This window comes from Convolutriloba macropyga, chromosome 3 (assembly GCF_964194025.1).
Source record: "Convolutriloba macropyga chromosome 3, txConMacr16.3, whole genome shotgun sequence".
In the NCBI taxonomy this organism is placed as follows: domain Eukaryota; kingdom Metazoa; phylum Xenacoelomorpha; order Acoela; family Convolutidae; genus Convolutriloba; species Convolutriloba macropyga.
The window spans coordinates 11,580,793-11,596,292 of NC_134470.1; the positions used below are offsets into that span (position 1 = coordinate 11,580,793).

General features: G+C 33.2%; 2 protein-coding genes across 4 annotated transcripts in view; both read right to left on the reverse strand.

The window, feature by feature from the left end:
- LOC142336530 (F-actin-capping protein subunit beta-like) overlaps window positions 1-3,333 on the reverse strand; it is a 113,855-nt gene extending 110,522 nt beyond the window's left edge. The window contains exon 1 of the mRNA XM_075385437.1: window positions 3,321-3,333. The gene's annotated coding sequence lies outside the window, so the exon portion shown is untranslated. The remainder of the gene's footprint in view (window positions 1-3,320) is intronic.
- The window catches only part of LOC142335932 (uncharacterized), a 155,185-nt gene that overhangs the window by 46,200 nt on the left and 93,485 nt on the right, over window positions 1-15,500 (reverse strand). Inside the window, exon 10 of one of the 3 annotated variants that reach the window (XM_075384334.1) lies at window positions 1,277-1,342. The exons of 1 other annotated variant lie outside the window; for it this stretch is intronic. In XM_075384334.1, the coding sequence (XP_075240449.1) occupies window positions 1,277-1,342 (66 nt within the window). Of the gene's footprint in view, window positions 1-1,276; window positions 1,343-13,376; window positions 13,962-15,500 lie in introns of those variants that run through there. One more of the 3 variants, XM_075384333.1, reaches the window with a different exon arrangement.

Consider the following 15,500-nt stretch of genomic DNA (forward strand, 5'->3'; position numbering starts at 1 on the left):
AACCATAAAAACCAGTTTTTACAGAGAAGTTTTTACAAGTTAAATTGTTGGTGATTGAGGACGAAATTCGCTCATTCACTGATTTAGTATATATTGAGTAGTAATCTAGTAATCAATTTCTGTTGAGAGGCTAATGGTTAAATATCTTGAAGTATATTGAAAATATAAACGTATTTCCACAAATTTGTCCTTTTGTTTTTTTGTCGACTTGTTACCAAGTCTCATTAAGGACCGCTGCCAAATTTTTTCTAGAGAAGTACAATAAATTTTTGATATCATTTAGATTTTAGTCCGACGCTTTATCTTATGCTACTTACAATTTTGTCTTGTCTTATCTGATGCCATTTTGACTTTGTTATTAGGCGTTTTAAAAAATAGATCAATTTTTGGTCGTAATTTCTAGTTTTTTTCTGTAAATTGATTTTGTTTTCTATCCAGCCTCTTAGTCTCACCAATGAAAGATCTCAATTGTTCTAACGGGCGGCATTATATGATTCAATGTCTCACTAATAGGTTCTCAATGTCTCCGAATGCGTTACTTCAGACTCTATCTAGTACTTTTAGATGACAGCTAAAGGCCGTTATCACTTTAACTCTAATAAAAGATCCTATCTGCTTTGAAGATAAGTACAAGTTGTTTTTAAGGTAATGTTTTATTATGCTATTTCGACTTTTAAAAATAGACATTGAATTTGACTGTAATTAATGTCTCTGTTGTTTGACTTTTGAACAGTATATGCATTTTTAGTCAGAAATTTGGATGAGCGGGTTCGGAACATTATGTGCAAACGCACATTACCGAGCCTCCATGTTATCAGTAGCAGTAGAAGTCCAACAAAACTGGTTCTTGCGAAAGGAGCTTTTCTATCAAGGTTCCAATTTTTCATCCATATTATTCCACACGTCTCTCGCTTTACTATTTATACAAATTTTGAATTTTTCATTTTAGATTATCAAATAAAAAGAAATATATTTTCCACGGCATCAATTGACCGGGCTTTTAAAAGCTTATTGATGGCCTCTCAGATCTGAGTGCTGCGTTTGTATTGATTTAATAACATGTCCTCATATCCTGAAAACAAACTTATTATTATATGATCTCGCGTTTTTTCTCTCTAAGAACAAATTATTATCAATTTTAAGGCACCTTTTTCTGTTTTCAGAAGTATGTTGATTTACCTTTCTATCAGTGCGTGGCTTTTTATTACTAGGGGTAGTATAACCTAACTACGTGAAATGAGAGTAACAGAAAGCAATCAAGAGAAATTGGACGAACGCTTTAGGTCGTTAGCTGTTATGGACCACCAGTATCTTTGTGGACGACCAAAAGCATCTACAGCTCCTAAAAAGGAGATCAACTTAACATACGTACGGTTAATTCCTTTCATCGAGTCTAAATTCAAAAAATAACCCACACCATTTGAACAGCAACCAAATATGGCCCCTGAAGTAAGGTCTCTACAGCAAAACATTGCTATGTAATTGATGCTGATATTCTGTTTTCATATATCTGCCGTTATAAAAATGATCTATTCTGATTCCCAGTGCTTTTATGCCCCCCAATTACAAAAAATTAGGTGTTGTTATATAGCGCACGTTACTATGTAAAAAAAGCAAGCTTCCGCGGGGCATATACGCACGTGCCGGTGAGTATATGCCCACTAAGTAAAGCGTGGAAACAACAATAGATTCCGAAAAAAAACAAGGATCATTCCCATTATAGCCCCCCCCCCCGTTTAGCGGTCAAATAACCTATAGCCCCCCCCCCCCCATCGTGGTAAATGTACCATAATGAGGGGGCTATAATTTCATGTGGGCGGCTATAATGGGAAAGACCAAAAAACATCATCATTATCTTTGCACAGTGAACAAATAGTGCCTTCATTAGCCTATGTGAAAAAGTTTACACTCTGATGGCATACACTACTGAACGCATGCATACCCCAAAAAGGGGGGATAGTTATTATTCGATAAACATAGGGAAAGGTAATATATCAGTAGAAACAGTCTTTCTCTACTGAGCTGCAAAGGAAACAGTTATAAAACGTCTCTTACTCATAATATCAGATGAAACAAGGTGAGCTCGCAAGTACTGTATTCACCTGTCAAATAAAAAGCAAAGTATGAATTTGATAAAACTTCACCTTTATATTACCCAAATTACTAGAGAAATGATAATGATCAAATTACATGCACGTGTTCCAATAGATAGACAAGTACAAGGTTTTAGAAATTATTTTTACTATTATTTTAAGGATCAAACTTCTCATATGCTTTTAAAGTGATTGTTAAGTGTAAAAGTTTAACCAAACTTTTGTTATGGTTACAATATTTTGAATTTACATTTTACAGATTAAAAGTTGTGTACTTGACCATAATTAAGCCCTGTTGAATGAAAACGACGACCAGTACTAAGTATATAAAAATGAATCTTATCGCTAGCTGCAATGACTTCATTTTTTAGATTTGATTGCTGTTTAATGTTAAGTCCTGTTTAATATTTTATGAATTAAATATTCTTTTTTCCTGATTATTCTGGCAATTCTTCGCTTTGCAGTCTTCAGAGTGGGAATAAAAAACCTCATCTGAAGTGTCGAACAAAAGTCGACACAAATCTAAGGATTGATTATGCTTCCTTTGCCTTTGCAACGTCTCGGATTAGCTTTAAGGGCATCAACCACTACGCTACACGCGCTATATACAGTCATATCCCAAAATCGTTTTCATTTTAGCAACAAGGTTAATTTTTAAATGCGCGCAATTCAAATCATCCAAAAAATCAAAAAGTCAAGCGTGAAAAGTCACCCCAGAAGTGAAATCAAAAGGAAGCTCTAGAATAAAACGGTCGAGCAAAAATTAATTTTAAAACACTTCGTTGAAGAGCAATTACGAACTTTATGAAAACTACCTTGCGGTATTTCACTTCAGACTTCAAACTTGAGACTATAGTTCTTCGTAGAATTTTTGTTCAAAACAAACACTCAACTTGATTCTGAACAAATATCAAAGACAGACCAGTTAAGTCTCAATCAGGCTGCATTGAATCACCCATTACCCCAGAATCGAGCCGTAATTTCTACCAAAAATACTTCCAATTCTTTTTTATTAACGTTAACGCAAACGTTTTTTGAACCGAAGCCAAATTAAATCCTTTTGAATGAGCCGATTTGAACCGATTTGTTCACTTAGTTATTGAAAATTGAATTACTGTCTATATCCTGCATTTCGAGAAAATCATCCATTCGATCATTAGCAGCATTTGAAAGTCTTTATACGGTTTCCTCTGAAAAATAACTGCCTTGTCAGGTAGTAAAGGTAGTTATTTAATAAGTAGAATCAACCGGAGTTATTTAGGTTATTTAGAGTTATTTGAAGTTAAAAGTTAGTCAGAGTTATTCAGAAGTACAATTCAGCAGGATTATTTCATACGTATAGATTTTTTGCATTTTGGCGCATTTTTCGTCATTATCTTTTAGCCTGCCGTTGTTGAGCTTCTGCTTTTGTTTCAGATTACTAGAAACTCAAATTGGTATTTTTAAAATCAAATTCTTAAATTTATTGCATCTTAACAGATTAATTCATTTGTTCTGTAATTTTGTAATGATACAATCTTGCATTAATCTGCAAGCGATATCTCTAGGTCCAATTGACTCCAAAAAACTCCTTAACCTTCAAACAATTTGGAGGGGTGCAAAAACAACACATCTACTAACTTGATGATCATTTATTAGCATACCACAAAATAGTAAGCTTGGTAAAAAATCCAGTGACTGAAAAACTGTACGAATAATGGAGTGAGAAATCGCGTTGTTCTTTTTCCAACTTTCGTTTCTGATTGATTTAAAATTTTTAAATTGAACAACATCCCTAGGGCATTTCAGATGTTACCATCGACTGGGCCTTTTCTCATCATAATTCAGTGTGTGTGTGCCATGAATACGACTTATAATAAAAAGGACACTTCGTTGAAGAGCAATTAAAAACTTCGAAAAATACCTTGCGGTATTTCACTTCACACTTCAAAATTGAGACTATGGTTCTTCGTAGAAATTTTGTTCAAAACAAACAATCAACTTGATTCTGAACAAATATCAGAGATAGACCATTAAGACTCAATCAGGCTGTGTTGAACAACCCAATACACCAAAATTGAGCCCTAATTTGTACCTAAAAAATTTTTCAAATTCTTTTTTATTAACAAGATCTTTACAAATTTATTAACAATTTCTTTTATTAACAAATTCTTTTAATAAAATTGTCCTCATTTTTTTTACCCATTCAATAGAATGGCCTATTAATATTTTTCCGGTAAAGCCTTTTTTGAAGCGTTGTTTTTTTGAAGAAACGGGGGGGGCACACATCAACAAAAAAATATTTCATTTTGTTGGTCTGCTCGTGATTTCCGCTGTGCTCGTGATTTCCGCATTTTTCTTTTTGGTGCTCAGCTCGTGAATCCGCAAGACTGATTTTTGCACTTAAAATGTTTGAAGCAAGAGTATCGAGATGGAAAAAAATTCTGACTTCCGCGGAACATATTAAAAGCAAGAGTATATTGAAAAAAGAGTATCGAGATGGAAAAAAACCTGTGACTTCCGCGGAACATTAAAAACTGCACAAGAAAGATAGCAACTGTCCAAAAAAATTATTCAATAATATTTTAAATTTTTACTTAAGGGATTAAAACAACTCTTTTTTGATAGAAGAGTCACTAGTCATCCTGAACAGAGAAAAAAGAGGTGCGTGTTGCAGGTTGTCCAAAACAAGTCAATGTTAAATTACGTAAGTCTCTAAACCTCAAAAAGAACAAGCGGTTGAGTATATACTTAAGAATTGGAAAATGTTATCATTGACATGTGTATATATATGCTGCCTAATGGTACCACGGTTGCTACTTTTGACGTTTTTGGTACATTCTGGGTACAACATGTTAACGAACCACAAAACCTGCATGTGCTGTGCGGTGACTTTTCTATATGTAAATTTTCTATGAAAAGTAAAACAAACAAAACTGATCAAGAGACATGATTCAAGCTCTTGATTTAAACTTGATGAATGACAACATCATGAAGCGGGTTCAGGTACTTAAATTGACGTGTCATTTACGGATTTTACATTAGACATAACCTCGCAAGAATTAAAAACAGTCACTGCCCGCTTTTCCTGAAAAAGAACAAACAACAGATCTGGAAACAGAAAATAATTTTAGTCATTCAAAAATTGGGATTGGAAAAAAATTTTCTACAGAAGAAAAGTATCGTTCTATGGCAGCAATTTAAAAAATGATAGACAAACAGAGAAATTGACAACCAACTCAAACATTTAACCAGAATTCTGCAACAAGAATTAGATCACTATTTAACTGAAAAAAAAAACGAAAAAACTTGAGCGGAAAAACTGCATTGAGAACGAAGTCAAAACTCTGCAGTAATAAAAAAAGTTCTGGAAGAAATTGCTACATGATCAATTAATTTCGGCCAATAACGAATACAATTAAGAGTGCAGGAAAGTGATAACTTTCAAAAAAACAAAATAAACAAAAATATCAAAACCAAATTGAAAAGAGTGCAGCAAACACAAACAGATACTTCCTCGAGCTTACAATGAAAAAACACGCAAGAAATTTGAAAGCCGAGAAAAAATCCCTCATTTTTGCATCAATCGGAAGAGAACAGAAAGCCAAAATTAAAAAAATTCATGAGAAAACAATCAGCTTCACAAAAGTTTAAAAAATTCCATTGAATTTGAGACCTGTTTCGTTACAACACATTTCATTATTTACTTTAAGTTAAAAGTAAGTAAAAATTGGAGCTTTTTGAAGTACAATTAAACAAGATTATTTCATAAGTATATAATTTTTGCAATTTTGCGCAATTTTCGTCATCAGCTTTTAGCCTGCAGTTGTTGATCTTCTGATTTTGTTTCAGGTTATTAAAAATTCATATTGGTATTTTTTACACTAAATTCATTAAATTTATTGAAATTTAACACATTAATTCATTTCTTCAGTGATTTTGTAATGATACAATCTTGCATTAATCTGCAAGCGATGTCTTTAGATCCAACTGACTTATAAAAGCTCCTTAACCCTCAAATAATTTGGAAGGGTGGAAAAACAACACATCTGCTAACTTGATGATCAGTTATTAGCATACTAAAAAGTAACCTTGGTAAAATATTCAGTGACCGAAGTACTGTACAGATAATGGAGTGAGTCGCTGCGTTGTTCCTTTGCCAACTTTAATTTCTAAGTGATGTAAACTTCCAAATTAAACCATGTACCAATGGCATTTCAGATGTTACCATCGAATAAACTTCTTCTCATCATACTTCACTGAGTGTGTGCCATAAATACGACATTTAATAAAATTGTTCTCAATTTTGCTGTCCATTCAATAGAATGGCCCTTATTTTTTCTGGTAAAGCCTTTTCTGAAGCACTGTTTTTTAAAGAAATGTTGGGCACGTTCACAAAAGAACTTTTCATTTTGGTGCTCTGCTCGTGATTTCCGTATTTCTCGTTTTCGAGCTCTGCTTGAGATTCCGCAAGACTGCGATTTTTGCACTCATGTTTGAAGCAAGAGTATCGAGACGGAAAAAAGCTCAGTGATTGCCGCGGAACATATTAAAAACTGCACAAGAAAGATAGCAACAGTACAAAAAAAATATTCAAAAGTATTTTAAATTTTTACTTAAGGGATTTAAACTTGATGAATGAGAACTTCATTACACTGGAAACAAAAAATTCAAGTACTTAAATTGACTTTAAATTGACAGATGTTACAAAAGATATAACATCGCAAGAAGAAAAAAAACACGCCACTACCCTCTTGTCCGGGAAATGAACAAATAACAGATCTAGAAACTGAAAATTTTATTCATTCAAGAAATTGGGCAAAATTGAACAATAACCTTCTCCAGAAGAAAAATTCTGTCCTATGGCTGCAATTAAAAAAAAACATAGCTGGCAGATTGCCAGAAAATAGCCGCAATAGCTTCGTAGATCTGCAGTCTCAAAAAAACAGTAAAAAAGACGGACAAAAATACTATGTTATTTTTTAATTAAAAATCTCAAGATTTTGCTGCCTCTATTAGTTAGTCTCTAATAACCTTTATTTAGAGTGACACACACCCATTTGACCTTATCTCTTTAAATTAAAGCAAATAAAAGTCAATTTCAAAGTGAGGAAGTCATTTTTGTGAGTGAGGTAAGTCAACTGTGACCAAAAAAATTATCACGCAAATGAGAAAAAACTCGCTCCACTAAGAACGAAAAATGACGTCACGCGCGCACTTCAGTTGAAATTGCATGAACGAATGAACAGAAAGCAGATTTGAAGTGGTTGTGACGTCATAAGGTCGTAACAAAAATCGCGACACCGAAATAAAAAAAAACCAAGAGAAGGCCAGTAATAGCCCCAGCTATCGCTGTGCGGCTATCAAAAAGTGATCTGACAAAGAAAAATTGACAATAAACTCAAACATTTACACAGAGTCCTGCAAGAAGCATTAGATCACTAATTAACCGGAAAGATAAAAAAAATGAGAGCGGAAGACCTGCATTGAGATCGAAGTAAAAACTCTGCGGTAAATAAAAAAGGTATGGAAGAAATCGCTACATGATCAATCATTTTTGGGCCAATAACGAATACAATTAACAGTACAGAAATTTGATGACCTTTGAGAAAAAACAAAACAAACTTTCCCCGAGCTTGCAATGAAATAACACACAAGGAAAACTGAGAAAAAAATCATTCTCAAAGAGAAACCAATCAATTAAATGATTACTTTGAATCAATCGGGAGAAAACTGAGAGCAAATTTAAGAAAAACTTCTCTTCTGAAAACAACACACTTCAAAAATTTGGAGATGAACAAATTCTATCAAATGTGAGACCTATTTCTTTATTACCAACGACAGCAAGAATTTTTTTAGAAATTGCTTCAGAAAACTATTATTTTATATTTGGTAAAGTTTAACTGATCTCAAGCTGTTTCGTTTCAGAGCCGAAAGAAGTACTGTTGACGCATTTTTTTTCTGATTGAACTCTTGCGACAAAAACCATCTGTTAAATCCGTTAATACTAATTTTTTGTTTCTAATCCAGAGTTTTAATTTTTACTCATGTGTTGATGATTTTATCGGTCAAAGTTGACGGTCCGAATTGCGTAGTTGAACAATTTCTCATGCTCGTCATGAACAAAAAGTATGTGGGCGAAAACAAGCAGAAAAAAGTTGGCTAACAAAAAAAATTTCCAAAAATTCACTTTGAAAATTGCGTCTTTGAAAAACATTTGGCAAAAATTTAACACAAAAAAACTTCCAAAAACAGCCGATCGAAAAGAACAAACTGTTTCCCTAAAAAACTACTGACAGGGAAGTTTTTGATATTAAGCACAATTCTCTGAATAAGTTAAGTAAAGACTGTTGATCTTAATTATTACTGGAATGAGAAACTATAATGAAGTCGGTCCATTTCCATCCAAATGGTTCACCGAGTGTTTCAACCTTGGCGTGTTCCCTGACTGAGTTAAAATTGCAAAGATTGTCCCACTTCACAAATCTGGAGATATGTATTCCATTAAATTTAAGGCCCATTTCATTATTTCCAACGATAGCAAAAGTTTGAGAAATTGCTTCAGAAAAATATTTTCATATTTGGTTAACATTGACCTGATCTCAAGGTCTGTTTGCTTTCAGGACAAGATTATGACAAATTCACTACTCCTGCATCTAATGCCATATTTTTTGCTGACGATAGTGATTGAACTTTAGGTAAAGCTGAATTTTTGATCAAACATCAATCTCAATTAGTAAAACGCAAACATTGGTTAATTAAAAGCAAAAAAATAAAAACAGAACACTAAATAAATGTACTTCGGGAAAATCGAATATCACAGCAAATGAGAATATTTTAATTTCCATAAATAAGATATGAAAGCGTCGATACAATACACGTTATCTTGGAATACCAATAGAACATAGCCGGCAGATTGCCGGAATAGCTGCGAAAAGACCTGCGTGCCGTATAATGGAGATAGAAACAGAGACAGGTCTAAATTTACGGAGTCAAACTTAAAAAAATAACAACTGTGTCTCAATTGCGGTGATCGAAAAAAAGTGAAAAACCAACTGAGGTTTAAAGTTCGAAAAATGTTTAATCTGTTGGTCTTTCCAGAACCTTTCTTTGGAGACACTGTTTTAAAATGACAAATCAGCAGGTAAAAAAATTTTGCCATATTGTTCTAGGAGACTACATAGTTGACAGCAAAGATTTTTCAAGTTAACTCTTTGAAGTACGTTCAAATTTTTAAGCCACTGCACCCAATTATCTACCTGTTTTGTTGTTAAAACCAATCATGATTATCGTTAACATATATTAATTTTCTTTGTGCTCCTAATCAAACATTTCGTAGATATTCCACACATCGTGAGGCACATAAAAAGGGATCAACCTAAAATCTAATGTCGTGCTCGCTTCTTCTGTTCATCTTCAACGTACATATTTTATGTACACGATAAAAAATTCTTTTGCATTACTTGATAACAGAAAATGAAAAAATTTATTATAACTGTTCAACAATTTTTCAAAATTTCGAAAATACAAAATACTTTATGTTAATGTAGAGGAAGTAAAGCTGGGAGGACAAATATTCACCTGCGCGCATTTCATACTTGCGCATTTTATTCATTCTTTAAAGAATCATTGATTTTATTCATTTGGTTGCAGAAACAGACAAGGAGGCTCGGTTATGTGCGACCGCACATAAGTTTCCGACCCCGCTCATTCACAATTTTGGCATAATTGTCTACCATATGTGAAACAGACAGAAAAACACAAAAACTATTTTTGTGAATCCCAAAAACCCAAAAAAATAACGATTTTAAAAAAGTGTATGAGCGAAAAGATAGCCTCCAAAGCAATAATTCAATGGAGTAAAACGATGATGCACTCAATTGATGAGATATCCTAATAATAAGAAAGCGAGTTAAGACGAACGGCAAAATCAAATAACAAAAACAAACATTAATTACATCAAAAACTTTATGTCCAGTTTAAAAAAGAGAACATAAAAACAAAGTCAACAAATAGTCAGATAAACTGAAACTAAACAAAGTAAACTAAACCAAGTAACCTATAAATCACAAGAAAAATATGCGACCGGTCCATAAAACAGGTTTGGCAACAATTAGACAAAAAGAACAAAAACAACGGTAAAGTTAAAAAATCCGCTTGATTTTTTTAAACAATTAACTTCAAAGATATGAAAAATAATAGAAATCAAGTAAAATAGCCCAAGGAATTGAAATTACCAACGCTTCTATAGAAGGAAAGGAATTTAACATCTAACCTTATTCAGTTTTTATGCGGCTAAAAAGACAACAAACAAAAAATCAATTAGAACTTGCCAGAGAACGCAGTCGAAGCCGTAAAGCCAAAACTTGGCCCTAAAAATATGTTGAATTGTGCTTCCTTCAAACACCGATAATGTAGTATGTGTCCTTTCTTTATTGAGTCTAGATAACAGGTAGACCAAAAAGAAAAAAGGTCAAAACTAAGTAATACTTTTGATTTTTTTCGAAACAAAATTACTTCCAAAGTCATGAAAGCCAATAATTACAAAATTAAATAATTAGACAAGTTCGTTTATTCGTCAAGAGGAAGCCCTTGAGACTTGCCATTATCCAGAATAGTCTTGCGTCTAGAAAAAGAACGTCAAATATGACAAAATTCAAAACAATTTAATTTTTTTTTGAAAAACCGGTGTCGAAGCGAATACGGTCATAACGAATTCCTTAAAAATATTAGATTTTGTGACAGCAATCCATTTTGACCCATTCCTTTGACACCAATAATGTCAAATATGACCTTTAATTAACGAGACTAGATAACAAAAAGACAATAAAAAGAACAAAATTGCGAAGTTATAAAGTTTTTTTGTTTTGGAAAACAATTGTTTTCAAAGTCAAGAAAGCCATCAGCTATCTACTTAAACCAGAATATCGGCTCGTTCAAAAGCCTGTGAAACCTGTCATTATACAGGAAAATTCATACGACTAAAACGACAGAGTAAAAACGACAGTTGAAGACAAAATTTAAAAAAATCAATTAAATTCTTCAAGAAAGTGCCGAATCCGTTAAAAAGATAATAAGAAAAAAATAGAAAAGAATTTTTGAAAAATAAATTATATCAAAAAAATCGACACTGCTTTTTTGTCTTTAAAATTAAAATCAACAACACTATTCTGAAAAATTTTAACAATATTTAGCAAAATTAAGGAAAATTTAGGCAAAAATTCCGGAAAATATAAATAGAAACAACGGATTTCACTCTAATTTTCTCTGAAGTTTTAACCTCGATTACTCCCTGTAAAAAACGAAAATAAAATCTTTTTAATTCCATATTCTACGTCTCAACTCTCTACGATATTTCGATCGGCGAAACTCGTCTGAAAAAAACCCATTTGAGTATAGTTCCTTACCCCTCAAGAGGGGTCGGAAAAAATATATAAGCATACAGTTCGATTATAGTGATTGGAGAAACTCTTTAAGAAAGAAACCTAAAGCCTTAAATCCATAGCGTGCGTTTGTTGCAACTCCATGTTGTTTCGGTAAGTAAGGAAGTAATTTAAAACAACATAGGAAATTATTTATTCTAGCAAATAAATAAAGTGTCCAGAGTTTCATCTCAAAGTGGCATCCTTCAAATATACAATCCACAATAAGTTAGTTTAAGATATACTCATAACAAACGAAAATAAAGTGGGCATCGATATGACAAATTTCGAAGAAATCTTCAGAGCATTGCTATCGTTAGTCAACTTGATACTGATAAATTTCAACTTTCGTTCGGTTCTTCAGCCGCTCGCAAGCATCGCACTTCACTAGCGTGATGCACTTGGTTATATAAATAGACTGAGTAAAGCACTTCTCGAAAATATCCATTCATGAGTTTCACATTTGATTCCATTCATTGATTTTTTTAAACAATTAACTTCAAAGATATGAAAAATAATAGAAATCAAGTAAAATAGCCCAAGGAATTGAAATTACCAACGCTTCTATAGAAGGAAAGGAATTTAACATCTAACCTTATTCAGTTTTTATGCGGCTAAAAAGACAACAAACAAAAAATCAATTAGAACTTGCCAGAGAACGCAGTCGAAGCCGTAAAGCCAAAACTTGGCCCTAAAAATATGTTGAATTGTGCTTCCTTCAAACACCGATAATGTAGTATGTGTCCTTTCTTTATTGAGTCTAGATAACAGGTAGACCAAAAAGAAAAAAGGTCAAAACTAAGTAATACTTTTGATTTTTTTCGAAACAAAATTACTTCCAAAGTCATGAAAGCCAATAATTACAAAATTAAATAATTAGACAAGTTCGTTTATTCGTCAAGAGGAAGCCCTTGAGACTTGCCATTATCCAGAATAGTCTTGCGTCTAGAAAAAGAACGTCAAATATGACAAAATTCAAAACAATTTAATTTTTTTTTGAAAAACCGGTGTCGAAGCGAATACGGTCATAACGAATTCCTTAAAAATATTAGATTTTGTGACAGCAATCCATTTTGACCCATTCCTTTGACACCAATAATGTCAAATATGACCTTTAATTAACGAGACTAGATAACAAAAAGACAATAAAAAGAACAAAATTGCGAAGTTATAAAGTTTTTTTGTTTTGGAAAACAATTGTTTTCAAAGTCAAGAAAGCCATCAGCTATCTACTTAAACCAGAATATCGGCTCGTTCAAAAGCCTGTGAAACCTGTCATTATACAGGAAAATTCATACGACTAAAACGACAGAGTAAAAACGACAGTTGAAGACATAATTTAAAAAAATCAATTAAATTCTTCAAGAAAGTGCCGAATCCGTTAAAAAGATAATAAGAAAAAAATAGAAGAAAAGAATTTTTGAAAAATAAATTATATCAAAAAAATCGACACTGCTTTTTTGTCTTTAAAATTAAAATCAACAACACTATTCTGAAAAATTTTAACAATATTTAGCAAAATTAAGGAAAATTTAGGCAAAAATTCCGGAAAATATAAATAGAAACAACGGATTTCACTCTAATTTTCTCTGAAGTTTTAACCTCGATTACTCCCTGTAAAAAACGAAAATAAAATCTTTTTAATTCCATATTCTACGTCTCAACTCTCTACGATATTTCGATCGGCGAAAATCGTCTGAAAAAAACCCATTTGAGTATAGTTCCTTACCCCTCAAGAGGGGTCGGAAAAAATATATAAGCATACAGTTCGATTATAGTGATTGGAGAAACTCTTTAAGAAAGAAAGAAAGAAACCTAAAGCCTTAAATCCATAGCGTGCGTTTGTTGCAACTCCATGTTGTTTCGGTAAGTAAGGAAGTAATTTAAAACAACATAGGAAATTATTTATTCTAGCAAATAAATAAAGTGTCCAGAGTTTCATCTCAAAGTGGCATCCTTCAAATATACAATCAACAATAAGTTAGTTTAAGATATACTCATAACAAACGAAAATAAAGTTGGCATCGATATGACAAATTTCGAAGAAATCTTCAGAGCATTGCTATCGTTAGTCAACTTGATACTGATCAATTTCAACTTTCGTTCGGTTCTTCAGCTGCTCGCAAGCATCGCACTTCACTAGCGTGATGCACTTGGTTATATAAATAGACTGAGTAAAGCACTTCTCGAAAATATCCATTCATGAGTTTCACATCCGAGGAGTCGCTGTCTCTTACGATCGCATTCCTGTTGAAACGGATAGTTTGACCGTCTAAGCTTTCAATAATTCCTGACCCAGTTCCACGGTTGAAAGATACAATATTCCCCATAAAATGAGGAATACACTTTGAGACTAACATCGTATCCACAGTGAACGGCAATACCCAAATATCCTTTGCGTAGCCAACGTTGTTCTGATGCACTATCCGACACAAAATGTTATCTGACATTTTAACTTTAATGCCTCCTAAACAAAAAATGGAGTGAAATAGCGGAACAACATGACCGGAAATGTGCCGGAAAAAATCCGCCACTAAATCCCACAACCCTGATTGGGATTGAAGCAAGAACAGAAAACTGTTTTAGAAAGAAATGTCAAAAGTGCGTGCCAGTTTGATCGGATTTTGTAGTCAGGCACACTCCTGCTTCTCAATGAAAGCATACAGGGATTAATATCAATACTATCGAACATTAGATATGATAACTAAGTCTTGTTAGAACAAAGTCACCGGGCCGTTTTTCGATATCGACTCGGTTCATATAGATTGCTTTGCTGGGCCAATACCGTTTAAAAACAATTTCAGCAAAAGGAACGAATAAAAAAACGTGTTTAGAAAAGCCAAAAAGACGTCACACAAAACGTCTCAAAATAGGTAGACTTGGTAAAATCTAAAGTAATTTTTGCTTGAAGAAGTAGGCAACAGAGCCGTAAGAATTCCGGAAATGAATCTAAGTATAAAGCTGAGCACAGGAGACGTCAACCAATTTGCCAAAGAAAATACCCAATTAAGGCCAGTATATGAAATTAAAACATCCCAATGATTTCAACATATTGAAGGAAAAAATAGGCTGAACTTCAAAAAGTAAATATTTTTTAAATAAGTCGCCTCCACTACCTACAGATAAATTCTGCAATATGACAGAAAAACGAATCAGCAGTTTTCGCTTTTCTATTAAATTTAAGTACTTTTCTACTAATTCACTAATTTAAGCAACATAATAATAAAAACCGAGATACCCGCAAAATTCATATTTCCAGCTCAGATTTGAGTGCAAGGTAGAGATCCTCAAACTAAAACATAACCGACTAACGTCGGGCGAATTGCTCTCAAACGACCGGCGAGCGATTCGCTTCGTCAGCACCTACCCGCGGTTTAAAGAGGCTAGATTTAGCTTAATTGAAGAGGCGTAAGTGAGAGTAATAGATGAAATCCCGCCACAACACAGCAGTTGAAGAGCGGCACCAACAAAAGAGTAAAGGAAAGAGAGAGATAGAAGAGAGAGATGGTGCGAGAGATAAAATGTGAACGAGAAAGAGAAGGGAAGAAACCCCAACCAACAGGGAGGGAGAGAGAGCTAGGAATACTTTCCATAATGAGAATCGACTCTGCAACTTCTAGTTTTCCAGCCTTGTTAGTAATTAAATCATATAGATAACTGAAAATACAAAGCGCAAATAAAAAAATCCACATTTCGGGGTGAAAAAAAATGTTCAAAACATATTTTTGTCTCTGGAGTTCTGTCAGGTAACCCGTGAGCAAGACCCATGACAAGAAAGTTTTGCTGACCAGTAATGATCGTTAAACTCCCGAAAAAGACAAAAACGATCAGAATTTTAAAAATAATTGCAATTTTTAACAAAATATTGCTAATTTCAATTTAATACCTTCAGAACCAATTCATTGTTTCAAAAGACTATAAAGGATCCCTAATTCGAGCCTTGAATAATTTTCACAGGCTCAAAGATGCAAAAACTGATAATCTTCCAATTAATTGAAAAAAAGCT